We start from the raw sequence: 24,565 nt of genomic DNA, 5'->3' as shown, positions 1-24,565 counted from the left end.
TGAATATAATGTTCTTTGAACTTATTCTTCCTTAAAAAGAAATACGTCACCTTGAGAACTTGTATAGGAACTCACCAAGTTGACGTAGAAATCGACTATTATTTAACAACGTTGTAGCTTTGCTGCTCCCCCGTCCGACCATCCATGTCTATCTTAGCTCGTCGCCACTCTATGAAAACAATGTTTGATTCCTTTCCTCGCCTCTCTCAGCTCTTGCTATCATGGCCCTACCAGATCGCCGCCTCAAACCGCTGCCGCACAACCACCACGACCTCAGGACGACATCGAGTCCGGCGGCGGTGCTGCAACAACACATAACCAACAAAATGGCTTGCCGTCAATGGGAGAGGTAGTGCTTCCATTTACACGAATGTTCGCTTCCATCCTCGCCTCCCTCCGCTCTACCTTCCATGGCCCTTCCACACCACCTCCTCAAACAGCAGCAGCTGCAGCAGCTCCACAACCAGTACCTCTTCCTCCGGAGGGCATCGAGTCCCAAGGCAGAGGTACTGCTCCCACTACCCACAGCCAACACAGCGCCTTGTCGTCAATGGAAAACATGGCGGTTCCCGCAACCATATGCGTCGGCGTCTGTGCCTTGATCCCGTCGCAGGAGCAGCTCTATTCGCACCCTCTTTGTTATAGCCCCCTCCTCGCCTCCCTTTGCTTGTCTGTCGTCGCTGCCGGTGCCAGCCTCCTCTGGCACCGTAATCCTCACTATCACCAAAGACGACGAAGGTCGATTGCGGTGGCTGCGTTCTCCTCGGTCTTTTCCTGTCTGCTTCGGATTCTTCTTTTCCTTCCCGGTAAATCTTTAATTTCCGTTGCTGGGTTTTTCTTCTTAGAAATTGGCTTTGCAGCGATCTACGTACTGTCACCGCCCCGCCATCCAAACTCATCGACTGTTTAATTATATACATTTGAGGACGGATATATGCACTCTTTATATCATGGATCAACTGTTGTCAGCTGAATGCATGTGATTTTCTAAAGCGAAACGGGTGAATTTGGAGTTTCCCGACGCCTGGCCGCGAGCTCGCCGCGCCCGCCTAGCTCCGAGCTCACTAAGTACGTAGTCCACTTGTTCGGGAGCTAGCTCACGGTGTGGCCGCAGCTAGCGAATGTCTGAACATAAGCTTTCGATATATCAGTGACTTGTATTTATGGATTAAATATAGATTTAACTGCAAATGCGTGATTGGGCATCTCATCAATAATAATAATAATAATAATAATAATAAACATTCTGATCCACGAAGTTTTCAACATGCGGATCTTAACAAAGAATTTATTGTACGTAATTTTATTCTATTTTTTACAAGAGACTGGTTTTAGAATTTGAATCCGTAATTTTTTAATCACATGATAACAATTTTAACAATATTGTGCGATTGGAATTGGATGCGAAAAATGATATGATTGGATAAAGAAAAATGAACTGCACATCGAAAGTTAGGATTACAAGAAAAATTACATATCAAAATTGGTCCATTCGTTGCTCGATCTGATCTCCTCACGACCATCGATTCCCCCCAAATCTCTCTCTTCCTTTCCTACGAATTCGATTAGATCTAGATTTGCATTTGAAAGACTACTCTTCTCCTCTTCATACAGATAAGAATTAAATCCTTGTAATTTCAAAGTACGTACGTGCACTGAAAACACCTCTCCCTAAATGTTCAATCATGGATCGATTGGGAAGAGATCGGAACAGATCAGGTATCATTTTAATTCCCTTGATCAATTTCTGTTCTTCATCTCTTTTTTCCCTTTTTTTGTTTTTAATCATTCTCAAATCACTATCGATCAAGTATATATATATATATATATATCGTAGAAGTTAATAAAGCTGGAAACTTTCATCAAGTTCATCTGTTTGTTGGAAAAATGGTTTATTAATTTGTGTAGCATATTTTCTGAGATAGTATAAATATGATTCATCAATTGTGGCACTTGAAATTTTTTTTGTGTTTTTTCCTTCTCTGTGTGATCTAGAGACCCATTAAGTTCTCTGTGTTGACTCGTACCCTTCAATGACCAACGTCACCCTCCTCATTCACCGTGTCGTAGCCACCGCCCTCTGTTCCATGTCTTATGCCTCACTTTCGCCACCGCGCGACCTCTCGTTCACACCTCTTTCTTTGTCGCTACCTTGCAGCACTTATCGCTCTTGGCTGATATAGTAGTGCCCCTCACTCACGTGCATGCATGGCAAATATCGTGCATTAGAAAAACGTGTTTGGCCTTTTCATATATTAAAATTTAAGGTTAATAATTTTAAACCCCTTTATTTGATAGCAGATTCTATTTTACCTTCCTCTATTAAAAAATCTACATTTAACCCCTGTTTGACATAAGTAAAAAAGAGAAAAAAAAATTAAATGACCAAAATAACCTTAATCTAAATCAGATTTTTAGAAAAAATAAAAAATAAAAAATAAATAATTTTGTAAGATCGTTGAAAGCTTAACATTAACCCAACCTGGTTTAAATATAGGTCCAAAATCTCACTTGTTCCTAGAAAAAATATCCTCATAAAATTTACACATACACTAACATAAATAACAGAAAAATAGGAACTCTGATTTAAAATCAAAGGATCTTTATTTTGATTTTTAATGATAAATTTTATTCTATCATTATTTATTTTTGATTCATCAATTTAAAACTTTTTTTTTTATTTAGTGGAATGAGTTTTTGACTGATTATCCCTCTCAGAGTTTCTATTTTTCTGTTATTTATGCTGGTGTATGTGTGAATTTTGTAAGGATATTTTTTCTAGGAAGTGATATTTTGGGTCTATATATAAATCAAGTTGGGCTAATGTTAAGCTTTCAACAATCTTACAAAATTATTTTTATTTTTATTTTTCATTTTTTCTAAAACTCTGATTTAGGTTAGGGTTATTTTGATATTTTTTTTCTCTTTTTTTACTTATGTCAAAGGGGAGTTAAGTATAGTTTTTTAAATAAAGGGGGATAAAATGCAACCTGCTATCAAATAAAGGGAATTTAAAATTATTAACCCTAAAATTTAAGGAAGCGTATCTAGCCAGTATCCTCACTGTCACATGTGCAGCCGGACTATGGCCTTCGTAAAAATACCGCTCTCGGTCTCGTCCTTTTTTACAATATATTGTAATTAAGATTTCTATGTTTCTATATACATCGAACTTAATCTGCATCAATCAAAGGATCTAATTATTATATAGCAATAGAATAATACAAAATTGAATTCGATACCACAATACTTACTTAGTTCATAGCTAATGATATTAATTACCTCTCTTAAATTCTATAATATCCCACTTGAACTTTACTTGATACTGTATAAGCCACACAACATCTTAGTTAAGCTCAACCTGTTAAAATTTTATGGGTTAAATAATTCGGTTCATTAATTTAATTAATACAGGACTAAATAAGTGAAAGTTACTATAACTGTAACAAGATCTAATACTAATCAGGGTATTAATATCATTAAGGACATAAATTAAATGTGGATGTGTAATATAAGAATAACATGAAATGTGATATATAAGTGTTCATTCTCAATAAGTCCTCCTTATGACTTAAATCGGGTTCAATCATATTTACTAAAACCTTATACTAAATCGTAGTGGTAAATCATGATTCAACCTTATAACTTAAAATTGAATCCTATATTGTTGGGATCTTAGATGGCTAGAGGGGGGGTGAATAGCCTCTTAAAAACTTAAACACAAATTTCTATAAAGAAACTTGTTAGCACAGCGGAATTAGGAAACTAAAACAAAGAGGAAACAAGCACACTAACACACAGATTTACGAGGTTCGGGGATAACTTGCCCCTACTCCTCGGTGTGTCCGTAAGGTGGACGACCCCTTGATCTTCGGTAGATCGCACCCCGGATAAATTCCGGCTAAAGATCCTCCTTCTCGGTGGAGTAACCTCTCCACAAGGTCTCAAGAAATATATATGTTAAAGCACAAGACTTACAGAGCTCGGTGGCAAAGAAGAATGAACTAACGCTTACAACCACGCGAGGATAAGTTGAAACAGAGAACTCACAGATAGCAGTTTCTCACCCGAGAGCTCAAGAACTTAGCACACCTCAACGATCAACAGAACGTTTTATTTTCTTTTTTCACTTTCTTGCTTTCTTGTTGTTCTTTCCTCTCGCTTTTTACTGCTTCTTAAGCCCCTGTTCTCTGCTGTCACGGATCGTGGTCAAACTGCACAGAATCATCGCTGCAGCCAATCCCTCTTCCTCCTTACCTGGTTCTCTGAACTCACACCAATGAAATCACAGTCTTCACTGGTGTCTTCTGAGCTCGAACCAATCACCAGGAGTCAAGCGGATCGCAGCCAGATTACACCAGTAGCCGTTGATGCTTCAAATGCACCATGCGCCGCGAATCACAGCAGAAAGGTCATTTGTCGTATTCCTCTTATGGACTTAATTTGAAATTAGGCTTGGAATGATACCGTGATCCTGCAAACTCAAAAGCTAACAAGACAGAGGGTTATATCACATGAATCAGCAGATCAAATGCTCGCAGAAACAACGAACAAATCTGATTGTGTGGATCGGTCACTGATCGATCCATGGACCGATCGTGACATATCCCGATCGGTTCATAGCTTGTCCGACGGTCGGAGACCGATCAGATCGCAGTGGATCACCACCGATCCCCGCCTTCTTCTCTTCGCAATACCATCTCCGATCGATCTCCACGACCGATCGATTGCACTGTGCATCGAGTGTTTCGATCGGTCTGGATCGATCAAATTACACTCGAGTGTTTCGATCGGTCACCGCCGATCCATGGAAACTTAGCCGGATCGGTCCGCCGACCGATCCACTCTTTGTGCCACTGGATCGGTCTGCCGACCGATCCAATGTACCATGGAATGTCCACTTAGGTCCCTCTCTGACCTAATCCGGAGAACAAGCTACCGAGCCCTCTCCGACTTCGTCCGGTCTAGAGAACGAGCTACCGAGCCCTCTCTGACCTAGTCCGGAGAACGAGCTACTAAGCCCTCTCCGACTTCGTCAGGTCCAGAGAACGAGCTACCGAGCCCTCTCTGACCTAGTCCGGAGAACGAGCTACCGAGCCCTCTCCGACTTCGTCAGGTCCAGAGAACGAGATATCGAGCCCTCTCTGACCTAGTCCGGAGAACGAGCTACCGAGCCCTCTCCGACTTCGTCCGGTCCAGAGAACGAGCTACCGAGCCCTCTCCGACCTAGTCCGGAGAACGAGCTACCGAGCCCTCTCCGACTTCGCGTGCCAAGTTTCCAACTTGGACTTTTCCCTTCCACTTGATCAACCTTGATCATTAATCAAATCGAGTTTAATTAACATCTGATACAAACTTAAATCCGTGTCAACATCAAAACAACATCCAGGTCAGACTGTATCAACATATATCACATTTACAAATACCGTATGTAAAATCACAATAGTAAATCATGATGTCTTTATGTCAGAGGGTCAAAACCTTATACACATGTAAAAATTTTAGTACATACAATAAGTCAAAAATGCACGAGTTCATTAATATATATCATTACATCAAAATATAGATTCATACCAAATGGATACTTTATCAAAAGGAAGAACCTCTATATTCAACATATACTGATGAAGTATCTTAGGTGACAAGTCCGTCCTTGGTGAGCGGATCCACTAATATAGAATTTATCCTTATATTCTCTATTATAATTTGATCACTCTGAACTCTTTCTTTAATTGTCAGAAACTTTATGTCGATGTATTTAAATTTTGACGGACTGCAGTTATTCTTGGAATACAATTCTACAAATTTATTAACATTGTTGATCCTCAATGGTCTGTCAATACCCCCAATGATCTGTAATCCTATGATAAAGTTTCATATCCATATCCCGTGGTTGGAAGATTTGTAGTAGGTTATAAACTCTGCATCTATAGTGAAAGTGGCTATTAGCATCTGTTTAATATTGTTCTATGATATAGTCTCTCCTACCAGCATGAAGACATGATTTAAGGTGGGCCTCCTACTATCTAAGCATCTGGCAAAATCGTAGTTTGAATATCTAGATGACATGATCTTCGATATGTGAGTATGTAATTCTTTGTTCTTTGCAAACATTGTATAACCCTTTTAAAACCTTTCCAATGCTCTGCTCTTGGGTTACTCAAATATATGTCTAACATCCCCACAATGTATACAAGATCCAGGCATATACATACTTGAGCATACATTAAACTCCCTATTGCCGATGCGTAAGGGAATTGTTGCATTTCCTTAATCTCAAGTTCATGGCGTGGACATTGCTGCAAGCTAAGTCTATCACCCTTTGACACAGGAATGTCATCAAAAGCATAATTCTGCATATCATACCAAATGAACACATTTTCTACATAAGCATTTTGTGATAATCCAAGTGTGCACCTTGAATGATTAAGAATAATTTATATGCCTAAGACAAATGATGTATCACCAAGATCCTTCATTTCATATTCATTTGATAAAATGACTTGGTTTCGAACAGTTGATCCTTATCATTGCTTGCCGCAATATATCATCCATATATAGAACAAGTATAATAAAATTTGCTTCCACTGAACTTGATATATAGACATCGATCAACTAGATTCTTCTTGAAACCGTATGAAGAAACCACTCAACCAAACTTGTAGTACCATTGACGAGATGTCTGCTTTAATTAAAGTTTTGAATCTCCTGACCTAAAGTTTTCTGGATGTTCCATATATATAGTTTCTTCAATATTTCCATTGAGAAACATAGTAATAACACTCATTTGGTGTAGTTCTAGGTCATAATGAGCAACAAGTGTCATGATTACCTTAAGAAAAGTTTTCATTGAAATTAGCAAAAAAGTTTCTTGGTAATCAATGTTCTCCTTCTAAGCAATCCCTTAGCGACTAGGCGTGCCTGATACTTTTCGACATTATCACGTAAATCCTATTTAATTTTAAATATTCATTTACAAACAATAGATTTCACACTTTTAGACAATTCAATAAGTTTCCAGACGTCATTGTACATCATAGATTCCATCTCTTCTCTCATGGCTTTAATATATTTTTCTAGATAAGACATTGTTTGACTTTTTAGAAATATACATAATCATGAAATATTATGGATCTTCTATCTGTGATGGATCTTTTTAGTAGCATTTGATATTGAGATAGTTGAGAGTCATGCTCAACCATCGGAGGAAATACCTCTTTTTAAGTTAACGTATCTTCCAATTGTATTGGAGGGAACATAGAAATATCATAGTCAACTACTTCTTCCAATTGTGTAACTTTAACTGTATGTGGAATGTTAACCATTTTACTATCATCTGTGTTAGTAGTTATCGTATCAAGATCACCAATGTTCTTCTCAAATAATATTTTTCTAACTTTACCACTCCCAACATCCTCAATGAATTAACATTACTCATCTCAAAAAAGGATATATACTCAAGAGGTTGTAAAATTCAAAGTCTCTTGAGTTTTCATAGTATCTTACAAAATGACAACTAATGACTCTTAAGTCCAATTTTCTTTTATTAGGTATATAGGGCTTAATCTTAGTTGGACAACCCTAGACATGTAAATATCTAATACTAGGTGTTCTACTTGTCCATAACTCGTATGTAGTTTTCGTTATTACCTTACTAGAAACTCTGTTATATAAGTAAACCATAATTTTTAGTGCTTCACTCCATAAAGACTCCGATAGAAAAAAAAATACAATCATACTTCTCACTATATTTTATGGCCCGGTTTCCTGGTTCTGCATGGTATATTGCGTCATGATTCCACACTATGTAAGATAATTCGTAAATGGAAAAGGATGTTGCTCAACTGATCTATCAGATCTATCATAGCATTCACCATCACGGTCTGATTTGACAACATTAATCTTTTTACCAAGTTGATTTTTAACTTCTCGTGAATTAGGTACAATTATTAGTACCGGAAATAGTCATCTATACAACTAATAAAGTATGCTTGATCATTCTAAGAAGCTTCAAGGAACGGTCCATATATATCCTTATATATTAGTTCTAAGACCCCATTACTCCGTCTTGAACCTTATCACTTTTGTTAGTTTTTTTCCTTTTGATACACTCAATGCAGATTCTAAAATTTGGCATATCAAGGGAATTGAGAATTCTTAGTGACATTAAGCTTTCGAAACATTGTTTAGAGATGTGGCCTAAATACCTATACCACAATATGAATGAATTCTCACTCGTCAAACCATACTTTACACCTATACTCTACGTTACAACATTATCTCTATGAGTTTTTAGTGTCTGACATGTATAGTATATCAATCAAGAAACTAGTACCACATCGAATAAAATTTCAAAAAATACTAATTTTTTTATTTCAAATGAACAAATGTATCTAGATTTGTCCAAATATGAAATAGAAATTATGTTTCGTCTAAATGACAACATTAAAAAATATATATATTTTCTAAATTCAAAAGTACACTATTGCCTAAATAAACTCTAAAAACACCTATGTCTCTACTTTTACCTTCTTGTTAGTTACAATATAGATGAATCTATTAGCATTAATTGACATTTGAATTTTGAGATAACCTTGCATAGTTATTCTTGTGTGAGAAGTTGCACTTGTATCTATCTACCAAGTATTATTAGGTATAGTATCTAGGCTGACTTCTGAATTAACAAAGTTAAGAAATATACCTTTCTTGATCTGTTAATTGATATATCTAGGGTAATTCTTCTTTAGATGACCTTTCTTTTTACAAAAGAAATAAGTTGGGTCCGGATCTTATTATTTTTGCATCTTATGCCCTAAAGCCCTGTCATTGTAAGTTGTTTAGTTTTATCCTTTCTCTTATTCTTATTTGAATACTAAGATGAGGATATACATTAAGAATTATGAGATGTGTCGTACTTTAATCTCTCTTCTTCTTATATACACTGAGCTATGAACTTATATAATGTCCACTTCTCCTTTTAAGTATTATAATTTATCTTAAAAGAAGTGAACTGTATATGCAGAAAGATTAGGATGAGGTTTACAAGTACGCTTTCAGACATTTTTGACTTTAGTGTCTTAATCCTTATAACCAAATTTGACATATTTATGATATATGCCCTAATGTTACCCCTCCTGTTATACTGCATGAGCACTAACTTCATGAGAAGTTAGTTGACTAGTAGTCTCTGTTGATGCAGAGAGTACCAGAATCAAACATATATTTTGATGTTATTAAAAGTTCAAAGTTAAATCTTATTGTAATCTAATATGTGTTTACCAAGTATGCAAATTGAATGACTTGATGAGTTTAGAGGATCAGACACCAATCTAAAGTTCAATTAGATTAGGAGGACTAAATAACTAATAAGAAACACAGATAAATCAGAGAGGACCACAAATCTGGCAGGAGGTCTAGTTGGATCAGTAGAATCTAACAACTGCTGAAATCCAGATGGGGCATCTAGCAGAAAGACCTAGTGGTTAGATGTTGAGTCAAGTAAGTCTGCAAATGGTAAATAAGGTAAGCATTGGAGGAGAAAGATCTAGTGAGGATGAGCCCCAGTAGGACTATAGGCATTGGTCCAACTTAGATCCATTTTAAAAATCTAAGTTAAGATCAAGACTAGATCCTGATAGTGATATACAAAATCTAATTTATAATTTTATTATCTGTGCTAACTCTGTTTTACAAGTATTTTTTTGTTAGTTTAGACTAACATATTTTGGAGTTTAGAGCAAAATTGAAGTTCAGATGAACAGTGGTCGAAACACCTCAAATGATTGGAGACATCCTGAGTAAGAGACTGGAGGCGCCTAAGATGGCTGGATGCATCCTAAAGTGAATAAGCTATGAGGGTAAAAGTTCAGCGCTGAAGGCACCTTGGGTTACTGCAGGCACCTCGGGTTACTACAAGCACCTCGAGTTATTACAGGCACCTTGGGTTATCCTCTTAGAGGTGCCTCCAAGAGGATAAACACCGAACTCTGGGGATCAGATCAAAGTTGATGGAGGTGCTCCAGATGAATTGAGGCTCCCCCAATACAATTTTAAAAGAGGGTTTGACCACATATCATTTTACTAATTCTTTATGAGCTTCTAACTTGATTCTACTATGTCGTCTCTCTCAATTGCTTGTTACGACTTTGTTACGTCCAACTACTGTAGCAAGAACGACACCGACTTCAAGCCTTGATCTTTAATCACAATTATTGTCAGTAAAAGTTTATTTTTAATTATTACTATTATTACATAAAAAAGTGCAATATGTTACATTTTCTTTATTTTTATATTCAAATTTTCTCCCCAAAGGTTCTTCAGAAAAGATTTTAGTAGGTTTCCCAATCAAAACAGTACAAGAGATTGTAAGCCTTGGAGTAGTAGTCGCGGGACTATGAACCAAGTAAAAAGATAAAAGTATCTTTTTCTTTTGTGCAATTTGTATTTTAAGTTTTTCGCTACGTACTCAAGTTTTCAAAAAGTTTTTAAAAGATAAAAAAGAAAAGTTTTAAAAATGAGATTCAACCCCCTCCCCCCCGCCTCTCTCATTTTGTTCCAATCCAATCCTATAGTTTCAAGCTTTCGTTTGAGGTAAAGCAGTCTGCTAACTCCTTAATGAAAGTTTTAGCATGCTTGTTCTCAATAATCAAACCTCTAAGTGATTCCGGAATAGAGATTTTCATGAGCATTAGACTTATGCGATTTGATCACTCCCACTTGTCATAAATCACCTTATGCTTCATAGTACAATACTAGATAAAGGTGCAGGGCGATCATACTTAAATGCAAAGTTTAGATCCATACAACCTACTAAAATCATAATATGAACTTTCCATTATCCAAAGTTTATGTCAGTAAACACGGGAATGTTGTTCAGATTAGCAGATATTGAGAACATGACATAAATAAAAGCAAAGAACATAACTCAATTTAATAAGCAAGATATGTATCTTTATAGTTATGTAGTAACAAAATACAACAAAAAAACATGCAACTATATGGGCATTAAAAGAGATACCTAGTGCAACATCACATTAAGTCTTTGAATTAAATTATAACTTGCTATTGATACTCTTCAAACAACTCATAATCGTCTTCATCTGTCACAGAACTTGTCTTCTCTTGGGTCGACGCATTATGCATATGATACTTTATTTATGAACTTCCTTAGTTAGCTTATGCTTTTAACTGTCACTCACAACACTTTTAATCAACCACATAGTATCCCTTCATTTGGACCGACACACTATATGCATGACTTAAAAGCCAAATTAGACTTGTGAGCTTCTTATACATACCACTGGCATAAAGAATTGTTTTCCTTTAAACCAATCATCTTTAGCATGAATATACATTCAACTACGTAAATACCCCTAGCCTCTCCAATAGTTATCACATTTGTAATGGTATTGGCTTGACTAAGTAGCAAGTGTGAAGAAGAATCTAGAAATAAATTACTGAAAACATAACTAATCAGTTATCAATCGATTATTGTCAGCTATCAATCTATTGACACACTGCTAAATCAATTGCCAATAGGTGGTAATCAATTGATACACAGCAGTAAAGTTCCCTGATTGACTTAGAAGGCTTCTTTTCATGATTTCATCCATCCCAATCGATTGGTGAACATAAATTGATTTGGAGACCTTTCGTGGACAATCCAATGAATAACAATCGATTGGTGAATATCAGTCAAACTACCCAATCAATTCTGATGTCGTCAGTATCTAACCCAGGGTTCTCCAATCGATTGACTTCTCATGGCAATCGATTAGTGTTAACTAATTGATTTGCCCAATTAATTTCAGACCCTTCTGTTCACAACCTTGGTTCAGCGATCGCTTGATACTTATAACAATCGATTCTAGCTCTTTCTGTTCACAATTCTGGGCATCCCAAAAGAATGATACTTATGGCAATCATTTGGTAAACACCAATCAATCTGCCCAATTGACTTGGGAGCATTCTGTGCCTAAATTTGTGCTTACCAATCGATTAATATTATAGAACTTGATGTTCCAAACATGATTTTTGGCTCAAAAAAGTCCTAAATCGCACCGTCAATCAAGTTCTTCATAGGTAATGTGAAAACCTCGATTACTTGATTAAATTCTAACATATCCATGATACATTGAACAGATGATCCGGTAAGGATGTGACACGCTACTAGGGATATATCAAGGTCAAAGGGATGAGTCGACGTGGAAGGTAAAGTCAAGCATGGTTCCTAAAGCTGGTCAAGCGGATCCGACCAAGTGAACTGGGAAAAACATCCGAGCGAACCAGGTGTACAGCCGATCGGATAGCCTATGGCCGGGAAGATATTATATCCCTGAGCGGGTTACATACGGCCGAGCAAGCTATATATGCCCGAGTGGACTACATATGGCTGAGCAGGCTACATACGCTCGATTGGGCTACAATACGACCGAGCAATTCACCCGAGCGGCTCCTCGCGGGTCAATCAAGTATCTTATCACATCATTTTGAGAGTGAGTGTCGTTGATAGCAGGATTGCTCCAGCTGGCGGAGAGTACCTTAGAAGCTTCCAGCCATCTTGTCAGAAGATGGCTGGCTGGAGTTGTCCTTTCATAGGACATCTGGGAAGATATGCCTATGCTTTGAGATGTGTGCACAGACATTACAATGGCTCTATAAAAGGGGGGGCTCTCTTCCACAGTGAAGGTTTGTGTAACTTCATTTCTTTACATGCTCTAGCCACAGCTTTTCTACTATTCTGTTTAGTTGGAAAACTGACTTAAGCGTCGGAGGACCAACGCAGGGAACACCTTCTCGGCTTGGCACTGACATTCCCTGTGCTTGCAGGACTAGCAAGGAGTCTTCACCGACTTGACCAGTGGGCCACGTCGCCAGTTTGTCATCTCCTCAGATTTTGGATATGATCATATTTGTGTAATTTGTGGGAACGTAACTTACATCCAAAACGTGAAGATGGAGAATACTGGACAGCTCACAACGTTAACACTAACACAAGAAGATCTGGAAGCGTTGATACAGATCCAAGCAATGAGAATGTTTCAGCAGTAGCAAGAAGTGACGAGCGATGCGAGTGTCCAAGGGCCCCGCAGCATCTGAGCCAGGTCAGCTACTTGACCATGGGTCCTGAGCAGACAACCCACCCGACCGACGACCAGGTAGCCAGTCGATAGGTGCTAATCGATCGGTGCCTAACGCACCGATCCCCTACCATCGAGCGTTGTTTCACAGTCCCATGGAAGGACAAGGCCGAACGGAAAGGACGTACGGATCATCTAGCAAAGACATGGCCGCTCGGGATGACTAAAAGGGCAAGGCCCCCCGGTTCGACGACTCACCCGAGCAGGTCAACCGGAAATTATGTCAAGCAATTCATGATGATGAGTTGCCATCAAACTTCAAACCGCCGATGATCGGGAAGTACAATGGGTCCACTGACCCGGAGGACCATTTGCTCAAGTTCAAGGATGTATCCATTCTCCACCAATACTCGAACAGAGTCCAATGTCGAGTCTTCCTCACCACTCTTTTGGGGTCAGCGCAGAGGTGGTTCCAGCGATTGTCGATCGACTCCATCTGTAGCATTAGGGACTTCCGAGCGGTATTTACTCAACATTTTGCTAGTACCCGTCATTACCAAAAGATGAAATTAACCTCTTCATAGTCAAACAAGAACCCAAGGAGTCACTAAGGACCTATATCAAGAGATTCAATTAAGTAGCTATGGAGGTCTTGTCGACTATCCTGGAAGTTCTGCGTAGCACATTCTCCCAGGGACTCATAGAAGGTGAATTCTTTCGTTCACACATTATGGAGCCACCGAAGAACTTGGATGAGCTGCTCAGACGAGTAACAAAGTTCATCAACGTGGAAGAGGCACATGCAGCTTGGAAGAGAGATGCGACTGTCGAGCCAGTTGCTACTCAAGAGCATCGAGCGACACACAATAATCCGCCCTGAAGGGACGTAGATCGGGAACGATGCATCACCATATGGAGCACCAAGCGCATGTCGTGCAACATGTAAAGGCCGAACGGAAGAAAGTCAAAGAGCCTCTGTAGTGGACTCATATATTCTGCTCGTTGCACAAAAAGATGATTCACAATACGAGGGAAGAAAGTCAAAGAGCCTAGGTAGGGCATTCAGCGCCGATCTTCAACACCCGAGCCGACACTATTGCCGAGCGGATGAGCAGTGCAGCCAGGATAGACCCGCTCGGGCGTCTTCGAAAAGGTCGTGCATATCCACGCAGGAGGAAGAAAATAAAAGGAATGTTTCCTGGGGCGACATTAGGTGAGCACGAGGGGTCCGATGGATGGCAACTCCAACGGGGTACGGAAGTCATACGTCCGCCAGTTAGAGACTCATACCGTTCGGACACAAAAGCACAAGAGCCATCTACTAATAAACAAAGTGTGCTGACATCAGATCGGCAGAAATATGGAGAGAAAACATGCCGAACATTAGAGAAATTTGGAGTTAGGCTAAATCCAGCCAAATGCCTGTTTGGAGTCAGAAGCGGGCGCTTCCTTGGTTATATTGTAATCGAGATGACAATTAGGGCTAACAGAGTAGGATAGCTCAACTCGGACTCTCATTGGCTGTAAGACAAAAACATGAGGAATTTGGAGTGGCCATAGAGCGCGAATCACCTACAGCCCTACCGGGGAAATGTGAAAGAAATCTCTAAAATACTAAAGGCTCATATGCCGAGCGACCGTGTTATAAGTGGGCATGCCCCCATGCTAAGTGTCAGAGACTCCTGTGCCAAGTGGCCGGGTTTAAACTCAAGGCTCACGTATCGAGCTGTCGTGTTATAAGTGGGCATACCCCCACGCTAGGTGTTAGATACTCCTATGCCAAGCGGCTAAGTTTAAACTCAAGGCTCACATGCCAATCAGTCGTGTCAGAGACTCTTGTGCCAAGCGGCCGAGTTTAAACTCAAGGCTCACGTATCGAGCTGTCGTGTTATAAGTGGGCATACCCCCACGCTAGGTGTTAGATACTTGCCAAGCGGCTAGGTTTAAACTCAAGGCTCACATGCCAATCGGTCGTGTTATAAGTGGGTATGCCCCCACACCAAGTGTCAGAGACACCTGTACCGAGCGGCTGGGTTTAAACTCAAGGTTCACGTGCCGAGCGACCATATTATAAGTGGGCATGCTCCCATGCCAAGTGTCAGAGACTCCTGTACCGAGCGGCTAGGTTTAAACTCAAAGCTCATGTGCCGAGCGGCGGTGTTATAAGTGGGCATGCCCCCACGCCAAGTGTCAAAGATTCATGCGCTGGAGCGACCGTGCTACAAGTGAGCCTAGCTAGCCACGCCAAGTGTCAGAGACTCCTGTTCCAAGCGGCCAAGTTTAAACTCAAGGCTCACTTGCCGAGCGACCATGTTATAAGTGATGCCCCCACGCCAAGTGTTAAAGACTCACATGCCCTAGTGGTCGTGTTATAAGTGAGCCTAGCTATTCACGTCAAGTGTCAGAGACTCCTATGTCGAGCGGCCAGGTTTAAACTCAAGGCTCACGTGCCGAGTGGCTGTATTATAAGTGGACATGGCCCCACGCCAAGTGTGAGAGACTCCTGTGCCGAGTGGCCAGGTTTAAACTCAAGGCTCACGTGTTGAGTAGTCGTGTTATAAGTGAGCATGCTCCCATGCCAAGTGTCAAAGACTCACGCGCCCGAGCGGCCGTGTTATAAGTGAGCGTAGCTAGCCACGCCAAATGTCAGAGACTCCTGCGTTGAGCAGCCAGGTTTAAACTCAAGGCTCACGTGCTGAGCGGACGTGTTCTAAGTGGGCATGCCCCCACGCCAAGTGTCAGAGATGCCTGAGCCATTCGGCCAGGTTTAATACCAAGATTCATTTGTCCGATTGACCGAGAGCACCTGTGCAATGTCCACAAACTCTGGGCCTTTGATCGTCGAGCGACGGATCCAAACCAAGAAAGTCGAACGACAGAGCACACTAATGGTCAAGTCAGTCGGACTTACAACCTCCTTCGACTAGACTTGAGGGAGAGACTTGTGATCCGTTAATGACGTGGCGTCCTACCGAGGATACGTCAAGGTCAAAGGGACGGGTCGACTTGGAAGGTAAAGTCAAGCATGGTTCCTAAAGCCGGTCGAGCGGATCCGGCCGAGCGAACTGGGGAAAACATCCGAGCGGACCAAGTGTAAAGCCGAGCGAATAGCCTATGGCCGAGCGGATATTGTATCCCTGAGCGGGCTACACACGGCCGAGCATGCTACATACATCCGAGTTGACTACATACGACCAGCAGGCTACAAACGCCTGATCGGGCTACAATACGGCCGAGCAGATCACCCGAGCGACTTCTTGTGGGTCAATCAAGTATCTTATCACATCCTTCTGGGAGTGAGTGTTGTTGACAGCAAGATTGCTCTAACTGGCGGAGAGTACCTTAGAAGCTTCCAACCATCTTGTCAGAAGATGGTTGGCTTACTTAAGTGTCAGGGACACTTTCTAGAGTTGTCCTTTCGTAGGACATATGGGAAGACATGCTTGTGCTTTGAGATTCGTGCACAGGTGTTACAATGACTCTATAAAAGGGGGGTTCCCTTCTACAGTGGAGGTATGCGCAACTTCATTTTTTTACACGCTCTAGCCATAGTTTTTCCACTGTTATGTTTCGCCGGAAAACTGACTTGAGCGTTGGAGAACCAACGTCGGGAACGCCTTCCCGGCTCGGCACTAACGTTCCATGTGCTTACAGGACTAGCGAGGAGTCTTCACCGAATCAACCAGTGGGCCTCGTCGTCAGCTCGCCATCTCCTCGGATTTTAGACAGGATCAACAGATATACATCAATTTCGATCATCCATATGGAATCGAATCCAAAATTGATGTATATTTTTTAAATCATTGAAAATAATGGTCACATATTAAAAACAGACGATAAACTAATTTCGATCATCCATATGGAATCGAATCCAAAATTGATGTATATTTTTTAAATCATTGAAAATAATGGTCACATATTAAAAACAATAAACTAATGTTAAGCTCTGATACCAATTATAAGCAATAATAATATATCAAATTTAATCAATAATGTATCAATCCAAGGATCTAGTAATCATCTATCAATAAGACAATAGAAAACTGAATTTGATACAATGACAAACCAAATGTTGAATTGAGTTCATAGCTAATGTTATTGTAGCTCCTACTTGTCGTCGGAGTTCTTGTAAGCATAATCTTATGTAGGGATCGGGCAACCAGTGAAGTTCCTTCTCAACGGGGAAGAGAAAAGGTTAATGAAAAAATTTTATTAATCCAAGATTCAAGATACTTAAATTAATGAACTTCTTTCTTTATATACGTGTATTCACATTTTACCACCCTTCCTAATTAGCAACACATTAATAGCAATGAACCTGATTCTTTACTTCCTTTCATATTGCGTTAGTTTTTAATAAAATTGAGTTTATATTGTCTTTGCTAAAATATTATTTATTTATTTATTTATTTCTGGCCGGTTTCAGGAACGGAGAAGATTAACAGGAAGCTCGGCGACTGGACGTGCGGGTCCTGCGACCACCTCAACTTCAGTCGCCGCGACTCGTGCCAGAAGTGCGGCGACCCACGGATGAGCGCCGGCGACCCCCGCTCCGACTATACCAGCTTCGGCCGCCGCGGCGGAGGCTCCTCCAACGGATTTGGCGGCGGCGCCGACGTCCGCCCCGGCGACTGGTACTGCGCCTGCGCAGCCCACAACTTCGCCAGCCGCGCCACCTGCTTCAAGTGCGGCGCGTTCAAGGACGACTCCTCGGGAAGCGGGAGGTTCGACGACGACGCGAGAGAGAGCTCCCGGGGGCACGGCGGCAGACGTGCCGGGTGGAAGTCCGGTGATTGGATCTGCCACAGGTCTGCATGCCGTTTTCGAGCCTTTATTTTTTTTACTCTTTAACTTAAAAAAGGGAAAGGAAAAAAAAAATCAAATTTTAAATCAAAAAGTAGATTATTTTGTTAAAAAATTATTACAGATCTGGTTGCAATGAGCACAACTTTGCAAACAGAGTGGAATGCTTCCGCTGCAGTGCACCAAGAGAATATGGTAATTACATGATCATATATGTTATATCAGTCACTGAATTTATCCAATTTTTTTCCCTCAAAATTTTAATTTCGATCGCATTTTAATATTAAAATTTTCTCATTTTTGTTCATTTATTGCAGGCACTGGGCTTTAAGCTGTGCTGGGACAGAGACACAGAGTACTGCAGATGGATTAAGATTTTAAGAGTTTAGATTATTCTATAATTATCAGCTCTAATTCTGTTTTTGTTTGGTTAAGGATTTTTGTGTGTTATTTTTTATATTTAATTTGTATGTGTTAATCATTCAAATTTGAAGGTGTGTTCTTCCTGCATTGTTTTGCTCCCATCTTGTAAAAAACCAAACTATGAGTTTCTTTTAGCTAACTTCGCACGTGATAAGCTTTGGGCAAAATAACAAAAACCCACTTTAATTTATTAGATTTGAAATACGGTCACATTTGAAACTAAATATTTTTTTGATTTTTTTTTCTCATCATATTCTTTTGTTTCCAATTTCTCTCCCCTAAATGAATTTACTAATGCTAAAATGCTACTCCACAATTAATATACTCTCCCAAAGTAAAGAAATATTTTTAAAAATAAAGATAAATTTGAATCTTAAATTTTTAGTTGTAAATAAACAAAACATTTATGAACAATATATTAATTCAGCTAGTAAAAACTTTATCTTTGAAATCTATCTATAAATTAACTTGTTTTTCAATTAATATTTAGGCATTTTACATTTTTCTCAATTTTAATTAGTAAATCTGAAAAAAAAAATCATGCAATTGAATTTTTCCATGAGAAATAATGTTTATTTTTAAATATTTTCTTATTTGAAATTAGATTTTTATCTTAATTACTATTTTTAGAATGGTTTTTAAAATTACATTTTACCATTGAAATCCGTACTATAAATATGTCATGCTTCAGTTCTTCCGCCTGGTTCTGTGCAGAGCTTTTGGGGGCGCGGATTAGGGTTTCTTCTCCTGTCTTCCTCCGTCTCTTACTAGCAGCGTCGATGGAAGAGATCACGGAAAAGGTTAACAATCTGAGTGTCAATTCTGATATTCACAAGAAGAATAGGATCCAGGTCTCCAATACGAAGAAGCCCCTTTTCTTCTACGTCAATCTCGCAAAGGTGCCAAATGCCTCATTCATGTTCTTATTCTATAATGGGAGCAATTCCTTTGACTTTTATCTTAGATTTGAGATAATTTGTTGTATGTTTATCTGGTTTGGTGATTTTGATGCTTAGGAGGAACTTATTGGCCCTTTTGGGGGTCCAGTATGCCTTTTATCGTTTTATTGTTGTTAGCTTTCAAGATGATTCCATTTTGTCGTGTTTGGTATTGGTTGCATTTATTTATCGAAGCCACTGTAATTTTTTCTTACAGAGATACATGCAACAGCACGATGAAGTGGAGCTCTCGGCACTTGGAATGGGTATTATTTCTTTGCGCATTGTTCGATTACTATCTTTCCTTGATCAATTAATATGCTTTTGTAGAATGCTACATCGAGTGTGGAATTTGTGATAAATACAGCCTAAAACTTTTGGAATCGACATATTTTACTTGTACTTCAAAGTCTACAATTAATTATGGTAATTTATTTTTTGGGGCTGTTGGGATTTGACGGGTGCACACCTTAGTTGAATTTACACACCATTTGAAATGCAGACTCAAATTCTAGCTAGTTCGAATTGTTAAAAAAAGGGCCAAAGATAGGCAGGAATGCATCATTAAATTATCCTCTACACGAATAAGCATTGTTGGAGGTCCTCTCTTTCTCATGGTATCTTGGTGACTTCCATATTTCCTAGATCATTTTGGTTTGTTGGTATTAAAATCTCGAGACCTAGGAATACACAATTTTAATAAAGCAAAATTGCTAAATTATTGGTTCATTATTGCCTGTTATTTAATGTGTTTTGACATTTGAATGCATGAGCCACCTGGTTGTTGGCTTCATCATAATTGGGTAGATATTATGTTGGATGTTTTTTTATTTCTCATATTCCCTTTGATTCTGTAGTTTTCACTCTCTTTCTGTAGACATGTTTGGCATTGATGTTCTGTGCAAACTTTCTACCTTATTTTAGAATAGAATCAGTAGACCTTCTCATGGTTATAGTGTATATATATGTCTTTTTCCTCATGTTTTTTTAAGTCAAGATATATGTTGTTTTGGCATTTTGACCACGAAATGCCCCCACACTAGATTCTCCATATCACATTTGATGTAGTTCTTTTCTTTTTTTTTTCCCCCGGGTGAGAGCAACAAAGTTAAATCTCTCCCAAGCACTCCAGATGGATCTAGTTTGTTTACCACTAGGCCAAGCTACTATTTCTGTTATACAATATTTGTAATATCAACGTACAATTTGTTGCTATTTCTGTAGCCCTTTTCTTTCAACACTAGCAGGTTGATAATTTTCATGGAATGGAGAATTTCATTAGTTCATTAAAAATGCTTTATTAGATTCATTGTGGTTTACTAATTTTGCATATTCAAGCACACTCAATTTTATTTATATTTGTGATCTAAGATGCATAATAAATATTTTTTGCTTGGCCTAAGCACAGCTTAGTAATTCTATTGAACTTCTTTCCTGGACGATCAGTCTCTCATCTTAATGTTATTCAACCTTTCAGCCATTTCAACTGTAGTAACGATTACAGAGATACTCAAAAACAATGGGCTTGCAGTTGAGAAGAGTAAGATTTCACTCACCAAACCTGTTGATATTCCACTAATAGATGCAACCCGAATTATTCTTTTTCATCAACAATTTTTTTTTCCAGAGATCGCAACTTCATTGGTCGAAGTGAAGGATGATACAAGGGTGCGGCCATTGCAGAAGGCAAAGGTAAAAGCTCCGACTGAGCAACAATGTCTCACAGCAATGCTTCATAGGCTCATTTGCGTTTCTATGCAGATCGAGATTTTACTTGGGAAAACAGCAAACTTCGATGAGCTTATGGCTGCTGCAACAAATGAGCGAGATGGTGGAGAAGATCAGTAGAACTGAAAGCACTTTTGTTTTTGGCTTGGTAGAATTTTTTAAATTTTGGTTCTTATTAATCGGCCATTTCTATGAATCAACAGCAGTCTATTTTTCTACTAAGATTCGAGTCCGGGGACAGCATGGGAAAATTGTCAATTATGACTAAATATGAATATCCTCTCGTCCATTTTATTCGCCAATTTGTAATTTTCTTTTCCGTACCCTATCTCGTTGTCGTGATCTTCTATTCTATTTTCGTTGCATTCATAGTCAGTCGTTTTGTGCCTCGAATTTGATTCCAATTGTATATACAACGATCTCACTAATATTCGTCCTGTTTTAAGCATATGCATCATGGCAGATCACATATTTATAATATAGATATGTTAAAGGAGATCATCGTATAAAACAATCTCAGTCGAAAAGGAAATCATCTGTTGTCTAAAATGTTCTCGGAATTCTTTTCATCATATAAACCAACGCGAAAATGATAAGAAACTAGTCAAACTTGTTTGCAACAATTTTTATTTTGCAGACCATAAGATCTGATCCCATTCAATGGATCACAAAGGTAAAGATAAGTTTAAAGGGGAAAAAGAGTATTGCCTCATGTATTGTATCCGTGTCTCAAACAGCTTCAGTTTGAGCTAAAATCTGTTGAACCAAAAAACTGCAACTAAAAGCCTAAACCCCCACATTTCAGTGTCCTCATGTTTGCTGGGAGAATGCAAGTTATGCATCCTCCTGATCGATTAAGATTTTCTTGCAAGCCTCGTAACACATAAATGAGATCCCGGCAGCCGGTACCAACTTCGTGCAGCTCGGTCCCAAGCCTTTATAAAGTCCCCCGATCCCTTCCTGTTCCAGTATGCTCAAAAGAGCGTGAAGCATATTCTTGTAGACCTGCCTACCGCCGACAGCTCCGACCTGCATATGCTTCCTTGCAACTTCGAGAGGGAAAGTTGCACTGCTTGAGATAGCACCAGCTGCGGAACCAATCAAAAGTGTGGCAACATTTCCTATTTCATCTTTTCTGAAGGCTTTCTTGTATAGTTTCTTTAAGGAGTCATAAGCATAGTAATTAGCAGCGGCATACGGCACGACTCCTATGAGGCTTGGAGTGAGACCTCTGAAGAGCTCTGCAGGGCCTTCCTCTTGTATGATTTTCACAAATGCATGTACAAGATTGTCATACACACCTCTCTGCACAGGAAACAAGAATTAGATGAAAGATGTAGATGTGATAGTAACTGCAATGACTTTCACTGACCTGTATGGTTAGTCGTGTCTTCAGTAGCTCCAAAGGATATGTGCATAGGGTTGAACTGACTCCAGCAAATGCCCCAGCAACCAACGAGGGGGGGATCAGAAGCTTCGGCTGTTCACCTTCCTTAGGAGTCAAAAACTTCTTAGCAGTATCAAAAGCAAATAACTGCAATGAGATCCATAGAGACTTGTAAGAATCAGACAGAAAATAATTATTAAACATGAATCCGGGATAACTGTGACTAATAGAATAACAAAACAATTATTAATCATACAGCCGTAAACCTTGTTAGGAGAAAAGAACACAAGATATAACTTGACAGGTTGCATATGCGTGAAACATTGTTCAAGCCAGTTCGTCCACATCCTATCATACTGTATCACAACAAAACTTATCATACTGTATCACACCAGGCTACTCAATATACAAAACATAGCCTAAATGATGGCTATGGAATCACCCAAAAAGATTTAGTTTGCAGGTAAGCAAAATATTGATCAGAAACAAAAAAGGATTCCCTCTAAACATTCACATAATAAAGTTTGTAAAATTTCATTGCAGAAATAAGGATGCATATCCAACCCTTCTGTTATTAAAAAACTTCAATCAAACTTAAACTTATAGTAGAGATTGGAAACTTATTGCAGACCCTAAACCCTATGTTCAACATGAGCAATGCTATTGCCCTTTTGTTTTTCCAATATTTACTTTCTAATGATAATCAATGTCTAGATGCTGATGAGAATGATATATATTGCATCATAAAGCAATTCTTCAAAAAATACATAGGTGAAGACAATCGAGTGTTGTATCCAACGAATAGATGAACATTAAACTAAAAGAGAATATGGTTGCAGTGGACATTATATCCCTTACCTCAATGGCCTTGCTAGGAGCAACACGGATGACATTGACAAAATTACCACGAAACAGACCCTTCCACCCCTCCGTTTTCATAATATTCTGGAAAACTTCTGTCGTCGAGTTCCCGTTGCTCCCAACCATAAGGTGTGTCCTAATTGTTTCCATGGGTGCAACGCAAGTCCGCGACACTGCCCCGGCAATTCCTCCACTAAGCAATCTTCTCAAATGAGGATTCCTGACCTTAATTCTTACTTTCAGTATACTTTTCTTCTTTTTAGCCAAAACTTCTTCAACATAATTGGTCACATCTTCTGTGGCTTCATCAGGAGTCCCAACAACCTGAAAACCTGCCTCAGGTGTCACATCAGGACATTTTGAAGAAACCCCAAATCCAACTCCCATCTGGCTAACACTTGCAAACAAGCCACCGGAGGGATACGAACTATCATGGATATTCCATGAGAAGCTCAGATCATGGAAAGGTTGGATATTCCATGAGAAGCCCAGTTCTGGGAAAGGTTGAAGGAACCCGCCGCTGTTCTTCTCGACCGCTTGCAATCTCTTATCCGCCATTGCTATCACAGCAGAACCTGGAATTCGTGTTGTGGTTCAGAATATTGCGACTTCCAAATCTATCTCTCTTGGCCTCTTACAATTAGGGACAGGATGCAGGAGGTAATGTAGAATTTATTTATAACTTTTTACCAAATCTGCACAAGAAACAAAGGACAGAATTCTCATTCAACAGATTCTACGGTAAAAGGGAGAAACATTGAAATGCAGATGCGAAGTAAGAAATAGTAAAGTTACAACACAATAGTCGAGTCCATCAAGAGGGGGAAAACACGAAAAAAAAAATATCAGCTTTTAGGAGAGACTAGGCAAGGATGAGCAAGTTAAAGCCAAAAACGCAAAATCGATAGAACCAACTGTAGCAACATACCCGGATCACTTAAAAACACGCGGAAAAATCAATCCTTTGCAGAGGAAACATCGGGTAAAACCTAAAAAAGCGCTCGAACAAAGATTCGAACATAGAATCATCACCTACATTATTCAAGCCGAAAAATCAAACTGGCGGATCCGAAATCAGCGCGAGTACTTCCCAGCCAAACCTATTCCTCGTCTCCTTTGCTATCTTGCCGTGGGTTGGCGGGCGATAGAAGCGAGGAAGGACGGCGGCGTGCGAGAGGGAACAATAAAAAGCAGAGAGCACCCAAGCGAGAGACCTGATCGATACGAAGCCTGCCGTTGTTTATATATTTATTTATTGGTAGAAAGATGAGAGTTTAATTGCCATTTTCAATTAATTTTAGTTTTTTTTCTTAAAATATTTGACTCTTTCGGGATAAAATACATAA

The 24,565-nt window shown here is 39.3% G+C and overlaps 3 protein-coding genes across 4 annotated transcripts; 2 read left to right on the top strand and 1 right to left on the bottom strand.

Moving 5' to 3' along the window:
* The first annotated feature begins 340 nt into the window (after nucleotides 1-340).
* On the top strand, nucleotides 341-18,271 carry LOC121991347. The gene is made up of 4 exons (XM_042545357.1): nucleotides 341-707; nucleotides 17,506-17,887; nucleotides 18,007-18,106; nucleotides 18,200-18,271. The coding sequence occupies exons 1-4, from the start codon at nucleotides 341-343 to the stop codon at nucleotides 18,269-18,271; spliced, it is 921 nt and encodes a 306-aa protein (XP_042401291.1).
* Nucleotides 18,272-18,997: 726 nt separating this feature from the next.
* On the top strand, nucleotides 18,998-21,292 carry LOC121988813 (uncharacterized protein At2g34160-like). Its single transcript, XM_042542489.1, has 5 exons — nucleotides 18,998-19,204; nucleotides 19,461-19,509; nucleotides 20,721-20,783; nucleotides 20,871-20,935; nucleotides 21,005-21,292. Exons 1-5 carry the CDS (start codon nucleotides 19,085-19,087, stop codon nucleotides 21,089-21,091), a joined length of 384 nt encoding a protein of 127 aa, XP_042398423.1. The 5' UTR covers nucleotides 18,998-19,084; the 3' UTR covers nucleotides 21,092-21,292.
* Nucleotides 21,293-21,653: 361 nt separating this feature from the next.
* LOC121988812 (adenine nucleotide transporter BT1, chloroplastic/mitochondrial-like) lies at nucleotides 21,654-24,446 on the bottom strand. Of its 2 annotated transcripts, none has more exons than XM_042542488.1 (4): nucleotides 24,252-24,446; nucleotides 23,217-23,914; nucleotides 22,344-22,505; nucleotides 21,654-22,276 (listed from the first exon to the last, which is right to left on the bottom strand). In XM_042542488.1, the coding sequence occupies exons 2-4, from the start codon at nucleotides 23,775-23,777 to the stop codon at nucleotides 21,806-21,808; spliced, it is 1,194 nt and encodes a 397-aa protein (XP_042398422.1). In that variant the 5' UTR covers nucleotides 23,778-23,914; nucleotides 24,252-24,446; the 3' UTR covers nucleotides 21,654-21,805. The 2 variants fall into 2 exon arrangements, with proteins under 2 accessions (XP_042398422.1, XP_042398420.1); XM_042542486.1 differs by having other exon boundaries at nucleotides 24,256-24,446.
* Nucleotides 24,447-24,565: the final 119 nt, after the last annotated feature.

Source organism: Zingiber officinale, chromosome 6B, assembly GCF_018446385.1.
Source record: "Zingiber officinale cultivar Zhangliang chromosome 6B, Zo_v1.1, whole genome shotgun sequence".
Lineage (NCBI taxonomy): Eukaryota > Viridiplantae > Streptophyta > Magnoliopsida > Zingiberales > Zingiberaceae > Zingiber > Zingiber officinale.
The sequence above is the reverse complement of the archived record's forward strand: the minus strand, read 5'-3'. Positions and strand labels throughout refer to the sequence as shown.